This window comes from Acipenser ruthenus, chromosome 31, assembly GCF_902713425.1.
Source record: "Acipenser ruthenus chromosome 31, fAciRut3.2 maternal haplotype, whole genome shotgun sequence".
Classification (NCBI taxonomy): domain Eukaryota; kingdom Metazoa; phylum Chordata; class Actinopteri; order Acipenseriformes; family Acipenseridae; genus Acipenser; species Acipenser ruthenus.
This window is the reverse complement of record NC_081219.1, coordinates 13,052,109-13,060,955: the sequence shown is the minus strand read 5'-3', so window position 1 is coordinate 13,060,955 and position 8,847 is coordinate 13,052,109. Positions and strand designations below refer to the sequence as shown.

General features: G+C 41.8%; 1 protein-coding gene across 1 annotated transcript; it reads left to right on the top strand.

The window, feature by feature from the left end:
- The first annotated feature begins 2,951 nt into the window (after positions 1-2,951).
- On the top strand, positions 2,952-8,595 carry LOC117964693 (PR domain zinc finger protein 12-like). The gene is made up of 5 exons (XM_034909057.2): positions 2,952-3,374; positions 5,565-5,755; positions 6,107-6,262; positions 6,488-6,605; positions 7,084-8,595. Exons 1-5 carry the CDS (start codon positions 3,155-3,157, stop codon positions 7,530-7,532), a joined length of 1,134 nt encoding a protein of 377 aa, XP_034764948.2. The 5' UTR covers positions 2,952-3,154; the 3' UTR covers positions 7,533-8,595.
- Positions 8,596-8,847: the final 252 nt, after the last annotated feature.

The window sequence follows — 8,847 nt, the reverse complement described above, 5'->3', positions numbered from 1 at the left end:
ATATCACAATCAGTCACTTTGTTCACTTCGAAAAAAGAAAAGTTCTTTTTTAATTCTAGAGAACCTCTATTTCACAAGAGGTTAATTGAGGGGGGAAAGCAAATCAGATTCAGCCTGGTCACTGAATATTATCTCCATGGGCTTCATTTAATACCTCTTTAATAAAGAAAGAATCCATTCTTTCCCTTTTCTTGCCTCGGTTTTTTTTTTTTTTTTCAAAGTTGAAACGTCTTTGAGGGCAATAAATGTTTTACTACAATAAATATAAATCAATCTCAATGTGTGCAAATCCTATTCAGGGTGGGCAGAGAAAAAAAAACCCCTCTGAATATAAAAGAAGTGAAGGAGGGGGGTTTACAAAGAGACCCCGAAAGCAGCTGTTAAGCACTAATCTCTGCCAGTCACCTTTATTTTCTCTCTGTCACCCCATTCCAGCAACCCCGTTCCACTCCGCTCGCCTTTCTTCAGCTTGCATTTGATTTCTCGTCTCCCCTCGTCACACCGCAACCCTGTCCAGACTCCCTGACCATCCCCTCTTAGCTTCTCAAAGAAAGGAGGAGTGCACGGGTGTCAAATTGCCCTCAAAAACACCGTGAAAGATTGATTTGCAGCACTTGACATTATTTCTGTGTCCCTTGAATGGGAAACCAGAAAGTCTGGGGTTGGGATAAAGATGTTCTCTCGGCTGGAATAGCGAGAGAAAAGAGAGAGAGATCCATTTACTCCCAGTCCATCAAGCCAGAAAAATGGAGAGGAAGAAATAGAAAGAGCTGTAGCTATTGAAAGACGAATCTTATATATACATCTCCTAACAATAGCACGATATACTGAAAGCGTTTTTATTAACAGCCATGAATATTAAACGGGTTAGCAACACACAATGCAGAAAGAGGGGAATAGAAACAGATAGCCATTGTCTGGGGTCTTACGGGTCTTTCTGCTTTTGGAAAATACATTAAAATACATTAAAAACACGTTAAAATCGTAACCACGTCATTGTATTCAGCCTACGTTTACCAATCAATAAAACATATTATCAAAAAGAAGCACACAAGCGATTCGCTTTATAACCACGATATTTAAAAAAGGGTGAAACTTTTTTTAGTCAGTAATGGATTGTTTTTCGGTCACTATAGTAATGCTTTTCCTAATCGGGGTTTAACACACGTGTGTTTTACTTTACTGTAGTACGCATGCCTTTTAATGTAAATGGATCTAAATGTTACACAGTATTAAAAAGGCATTGATTTTAAAACACGTTTCGTGTTTTCACCTGTCGGCTAAAAACGATCAGAAAAAAAAAGCGTTAAGATCTATAGCGACACACAATTTCGGTTCTGTCGGTGCGTTTTTGGGTTGCTCTCTAGCAGAAATCGTTACAATCTTTCTTTAAAACGCGTAAAAATGTCTGGTTTTTTTTTCTCGTAGCATTATATACTGAAAGAAAAGTCTTGCAAAGGTTTAGCCGCAACCAAAACAAAGGGATTCCCGTGAATTAAACACAAAGCTGAAGGACTTTAATTCGATCAAACATTATCGCAATAATATACTTTGACTGAACAAAACTCTTGGCTTATTAATAAAATCAAGTTCTGTATAAAATTGGGTGTTTGACAGCTTTGTTCTGCTGTGTGTTAATTTAATTGCATCATCAAAACCGTTCTGTTTTTGAAAAAAGTTAGATCATATAACGGCGAATCTCAATGGAAATCAAATCGGCTGGACGTTCCAAGTGATGGGAGTCTATCCGCACAGCAAAGAATTTGGTTAATAAAAAATATGCAGGCAGAAAGTTGACCGGAGTAGAAGTGTAAAGTATTCTTAGATGTTAAGGAGGATGGTTGCTGGTTGTTAATCCAGTTCGTTGTTTTTTCTTACCGTGCTGAATTATTTCGATGTGAGAAAATTACACTTTAAAACGTGGCCTCCGCATTTAATTTCAAAAGGTAGGTACGTGTGGAGCCTATATAATTGGGATTATTTTTTTTAAAAAAAAGATGTGTGTAGAGAGAGAGAATACTAGGCTGTTCGATTGCCACCTGTAAGATGTAATTTCGACTACACAGAAATAAAGGATTGTGCTTTCCATTGTATGAAGATGCTTGCATAACTGGTATATTGCTTTCTGAATGTATAAAAGCGAGACAATCGCAGACCTGCTTCATTATGTTTAACCTGAGACATTATACTCCTTTGCGAGATATCTGCAAAACAAAATTGCTTTAAATAAAAATGCATACAACCCACGCGATCATTTTCTCAGATCAAAAAAAAAAAAAAAAAGCGAGTTTTAGAATTACCAGATAGCGCCCTTGACCTGTTTCTGACAGAGTCATAACATATACAGTGCCCGCACTAAAGATAAACCCGAAGCCTTTTCAAATGCAAAAAGTGCATCGTATTTTCATAAATATAACACTGTTCTCTAACCAGTACAGTAGTTTGGATATATTGTGCATGCAATATTTTTATAAAGGGTTCTAGTACCTGGTCTGTATTCAGCTGTTTCGCGTTGTGTTTGAGTCCTTGATTTATTACTATTAATAATAATAATAATAATAATAATAATAATAATAATGGTAGTAGTAGTAGTATTGGTATCGTTATATTTCAAAAGATATGTCATGCATGGTCCTTAGCCCAAAGAAACAGCAGGTGCACATTCTCTATTGGTGGGCTCTAGTGATGGATGCGTCGTCTTTCGTGTTGTGTAAAGGTGCTTGTTGTGTCTATCTCGCTCTCTGTTGTTCCCCCCCCCCCCCCCCCCCCTCTATCCCCAGGGGGGACGGGGGGGGACGGGGCACTCAATAAAGGGTTGGCTATTTTTTTCTGGTAGAACAAGTCTATAGAACATAAGGGGAGGGTCATTAATAACTAATTAGAAAGGGGGTCAGACCCGTCACGTATAAAGGCAGCCGAGACTTTGACAAGAAGGAACATTTTCGGCCTCACTGTCTCTCAAGGAGGAACACATTTTTTTTGGCAACAGATCCGCTTCGTTTATTATTATTTTCTAACCTCACTCGAGCCTGCTGTATTCTTGCAGATTTTTTTTTTCTGAGAGAAAGATAGAACTTTCTAAAATTAAAGGTGCAATATATATCTCTATATCTATATCTATAGATTTAATTTGATATATAAGATTGCCGGCGTGATGGGTTCCGTGCTGCCCGCCGAAGCAATGGTACTGAAGTCTGGACTCAAACAGCAGGGCTTGTCCCTGTCTGATATTATCACCTCAGATATACTGCACAGTTTTCTCTACGGGAGATGGAGAAACGTGCTAGGGGAGCATCTCTTTGAGGAAAAGAACACCAACGCCAACCCCAAAACGGCGTTCACCGCCGAGGTCCTGGCACAGTCTTTCTCGGGAGGTAAGTGAACGGACGGCGTTGCCGGGGTGTATACAGATTTGTAGGCTGTACCTGTTGTGGTCGTGTTTTGTCACACAGAGTTCATAATATAGATACGAATGTACAAACCAAAATCGACAAACAGGTGACCAGCACTCGCCAGGGCTCGCAAGCTTATATTATTGAAAACAATATACCTGTGGGTGAAAAATAAAGAATTGCGCATGAGGCGCACGTGGATTGTAAATGTGTACTTTTAGAAAAAACGGGCCTCAAAAAAATGTTGAACAAATTCATTTTTTTTTTCTGTTTGGTTTTTAGAAGCAGTATTTTCGCCAAGTCGTTTTCTATGTAGTGTCATACCCAGATATCTAAAACGACAAACCTTCCAAATCCTTAAAAAAAAAAAACAATGAGAAGTGTTTAGTAATTGGAAATTTTATATTAAAACGTTTCGGGTTAATATTCGCTCGTCTGTGATTTGTTTTATTTTAACCTCAAAAGGGAGGATTTCATTTGAAATAATGGGAGTCGAATTCGCAGGTTCTTACTCCCGTGTGGTCTGACCATCAGCGCTCGCTGTCAGGCGCGGAGAGAACTAAAAACAGAGAGAAAAAAAACCGACTCTGTGTTCGAGTTTTCTTCCCAAGGTCTGCTTGTCCTTCCCATTCCTACCTTCCCTTGTTTTCCCGCTTTCCCTCTTTTATTTTCTCCCATTTAGCGTGGTTAAAGCGTTTAGCGCGTCGAGACCCCGCATTTAGAAAGTCATTAGGCGTGTAACTGGTGTCGACTTTAACAATAACGGTATTAAATTCATTTGGTTAACTTTGTCCTTGACCTGAGAGAATTCACACTTAAACCAAGGGCTATAGAAAGAGCGAGGGGGGCAAAAAAGACTCTTTTCTTTAAGATGTCCCGTTTTTTTTATTTCCTCATTCATCAGTCTCTGGACCGTCTCTTTTTCGCTGTCTTGGCTTGTAAGGAGACTTACTTTCCTCTCTTCCCAGCCTATAGATCGCTGTTCCTCCGCTAATTTGCCATGAAGGCTAATTCAATTGCCTTTCACACTATGTCATCCAGCTAATCTCCTTTCCATTTTTTTTGTCACAGAAATTCCCGGGCCTCTTAAAGTTCTCATTTCATTCAGCCCACATTTATTGCTACAAAGTTCTTGAATGGATAATGAATTTGGAATTAGACGTTTCTTTCTGGTTGAGTTTAATGAATGTATATCAGCTTAGAGGCATGACAAATTGTTGGATGTCTTGTAATAGATGCCCGTTTAACCTCTGTTTTGGGCCGCCCTGGCTTCTTCTTCTTCGTCTTTTTTCCTCATATAAAATTCCTTTGATTTGTAACATTAAAGACACTTCTTTTTTTTTTTATTAAGAACGAAAAAAAAATTGCAAAATGTTGCCGGTGGTTATGCATATTGCGTGCTATCCTTAATCGGATAGTCAGGTAAAAAGAATACTTAAATTATAATCATTTATTTTAAGTTCGTTCATTACTTATCCGTTTTACGCATCTATATCAAATCATTATAAAAAATGTTGATTTTTTAGTTTCAAAAAGGCTATATGAAGAAATGCGTTTCAGATAGACAGTTTCATTCTTCATCTGTCTAACTAGCAAAACGTTGACATCCCGATTTCTTTAAATAATCCTGTTAAACGTACTTCAAATTAATAAACGTTACAAAATTGTTACAAGACTTTTAAAGCATTCTAACCAACAGATTCGCTTTATATATATATCGACACTATAATAATACAATTATATTAGGAATGTCGGTTTTTCCAGCAACGATACACCAAACCAAATACCAAATATCAATGTAATGTTATTTATAATGATATAATAATGTATATCAGTCTATATGTTCTATGCTCTACGGTTTTTGGAAACACAGATACACCAAAGAACAAACACAATGTTCCAGCATGTGCTTCTGTTGAATTTAAGCAGTATGATAAGAAAACGTTTCTTTTTTATTTATTTATTTATTTATTTATTTTTAAGTAGAAGTCGTCTATGCTCAGAGTCATTCATTCCACTTAGGGGCTAGCCATTCATCCACACGGCGTGGATTTGGGGGGGGGACGGGGGGGGGGGGGACGGTGCCAATGCACGTGCAGCGCTTAGTAATTAATTGTTCCGCTAAACTAAACTCGCTTTTTTTTGTTTCCTCGCTCCTTTATTTTTTTTTAGAAGTCCAAAAGCTGTCGAGTTTGGTGTTACCCAGTGAAGTCATCATCGCCCAGAGCTCCATCCCGGGAGAGGGTCTCGGTATCTTCTCCAAAACCTGGATCAAAGCCGGTACCGAGATGGGTCCCTTTACCGGGAGGGTCATGTCCCCCGAACACGTGGACCTCTTCAAAAACAACAATCTCATGTGGGAGGTAAGAGTTCGAGACGCAATGACGCGGCTGCGTCAGTGTAGCGCGTTCTGTAGGGTACCATGCATTCAATGGCCCTTCGGCTTTGTTTACCTGATATTGCTGCAACCACAATAGCAACGGTGCCTCTCAAATGAATCCCCCAGAGAAATGTTCACAATAATTCAGTGAATGTTTAGTAATCCTAAGTATATGCAATACAAACTGATCATAGTTCCCCTTGTTATAATGACCACACAGGTGCAACCGCCAGACCCGTTAAAAATAAACCCCTCAAGATATTACTGTCCCGCTGCGTGCCTCAGACCGTGTTTGATATTAATACGCCGTTTCGCGTTTCACCTTCGCTCCCAGGTGTTTAATGAAGACGGCACCGTGCGCTACTTTATCGACGCCAGCCAGGAGGACCACCGCAGCTGGATGACGTACATCAAGTGCGCGCGGAACGAGCAGGAGCAGAACCTGGAGGTGGTGCAGATTGGCAACAGCATCTTCTACAAAACCTGCGAGGTGAGCGGCTTCCCCTGCCCGGGGCTCAAAGGGGGGACAGCGCCTCCTAGAGGTGACTTGCTCAGGGTCACACAATGAGTCAGTGGCTGAGGTGGGATTTGAACCGGGGACCTCCTGGTTACAAGCCCGTTTCTTTAACCACTGGACCACACAGCCTCCTCCCGCAATTCTTAGTGTTCAATGAGTACTATATGTATATTCAATGCCTCTCTGTTTTTTTTGTAGGTCATCCCGCCCGATCAGGAGCTCTTGGTTTGGTACGGAAACTCCCAGAACACTTTCCTGGGAATCCCTGGCGTTCCGGGAATGGAGGAAGATCATCAAAAGATCAAACAAAAGAGTGGTAGGTACCGTCCTGTGTGCAGGGGGGTGGGGGGTGGGGGGGAGGACAGGGAAGACTGAGCACTGTCAGGGAGCGAGCCAAGCGGGAAAGGGTTCATTAGCACTGGAAACCAGTTCACCTGAAACTTCCTGTGGAATCCTCCATGCAAGAAGATGCTCTTCGAACATTTAGAGTGCAGGCATTTCATTCGAGCTGTGTTAAAGTAACAGGCCTATATTCCATTTTAGGGGAAAAAGGGCTGCAAATTTTACAACGGAGCACAAAGCAGATGTGCGTCTTGGTAATGATAACAAGAAGATCCTATCCCTCCCCCAGATCAATAAAGTGGAGCACGCTGCGGTCTGACGTGAAACTGCACGTTGTGCAGCAGGTCTAACCGTTTGAATTCCCTGCAGGGAAAAAGCAGGGTTAAGACAGCTCTGTGCTCGATACACTAACAGCGTTTCTCTCCCCCCACCCCCCTTCTCTCTCCCTCTAGACGACTTCCACATGTGCGACGGCTCCACCCCCCCATCCTCCTCCTCCTCCTCCTCCTCCTCCTCTTCCTCCTCCTCCTCCTCGGGCTGCCGCATGCGTTGCGTCATCTGTCACCGCGGCTTCAACTCCCGCAGCAACCTCCGTTCCCACATGCGCATCCACACGCTGGACAAGCCCTTCGTGTGTCGCTTCTGCAATCGCCGCTTCAGCCAGTCCTCCACGCTGCGCAACCACGTGCGCCTGCACACGGGCGAGCGCCCCTACAAGTGCCTGGTGTGCCAGAGCGCCTACTCCCAGCTGGCAGGGCTGCGGGCTCACCAGAAGAGCGCCCGACACCGGCCCTCCAGCTCCGGGGCCGTCAGCTCCCTGCAGGGCCTCTCTCCCACCTCGCAGATGCCCGTCCCGCACCCTGTCGCCCTGGCACACCACATCACCACCATGGTGCTGTGAGGAGGCGAGGCACAACACAAACACGTGACGCTTTCCTGTCGCTCCTAGCTCTCCTGCCAGGTCAGCGTGTGCCACTGCCCGCCTGCCCGCCTCCCTTAGTGAAGGTGCTGTTTTGCTAAGGGATCGGATAGCGGTAAATTTAAGTGTCAATGCACAGCACTGGCATGCTTTATGCCTTTAGCAGTAGAAACAGCAGTCGTCACTGTTTGGAAGACACGCGGGGAAAAAGTGATACTTCCATATTCCGAAAATAGCAGAACTTTCCACAGATGTGTCAGGCATGCTACCAAGCGAAAGTACAGGCACTGCAGATGGCAGCTCTGCGGCTGTCATTTCTAATAGACTTTGGAGAATGGTTTCGCTTGACACAGGCTCGTTGGATACAAGAAGGAGGCAGCAACGGAAAAATAAAAGAGTTGGACTAGAAAAAAAAAAGCTTTGATTGTTCTTTAGACCAGGGTACGCTGCAGCCGCTCTCTTAAAAGTACACCAGGAATTCTGTCCCTTGAACAATATCCCCTTAGTAGAACTGGTCACTCAGTTCCTCAGGAAAATGTAGAAATTCTAAGTTAGTTACAGAATGCTGAAATACTGAAGTAACACCCCTTGTACATTATTCAGCAAGCCATGTACTGAAGTTTATAGAAATCGAGTAAAAAAAGTGTGTGCAAACGGCTCATGTTGTATACAGCGACCTCTGGCGGCTGTTGGGAAGTATAGTCCGCTGCTTATTTTATGGATTAGTGCGCCCCTAGTGTTCTTAAACGTACGTTACCAAACCTTCGTGTGTGGAGGATGACAATATTTGTGTAAAAAAAAAAACACACATAAATGTGTATGTAAATATATATACAAAATGTAAATGTAATTTTAAAACTGTGCTCTACTTCCACAAATACTGAACTGTCACTTTATCTTTGTACATATGTATGTAAAATATTATTTACAAGACTTGGGTAAAATATATTATGAATAGTGTATGTATGTATGTAAATAACTTTGTCCTACTCATCACCTTGTATTCGAAATAAACTGTTACGTATATATAAAAAAAATAAACAACAAAAAAAACCGTGTGATCATGTTTTGATTCTTTACATGTTCTGTTTAAGCCATTGTTTTAACTGAAGTTAGACGCTGCTTTTTTCAACTCTGAGAATTGAATTTCGTCAGCTGATATGTTTATCAAGGTTTTAAAACGAGAAACAATCCCCTACTTAGTTTGAGGCCTTTCGTTTAAATACAGCACAACACCGACTTAGCCATAGATACGATATCCCTTATGAAGAATTTCAGTAGTTTTGAATAGTTCCCT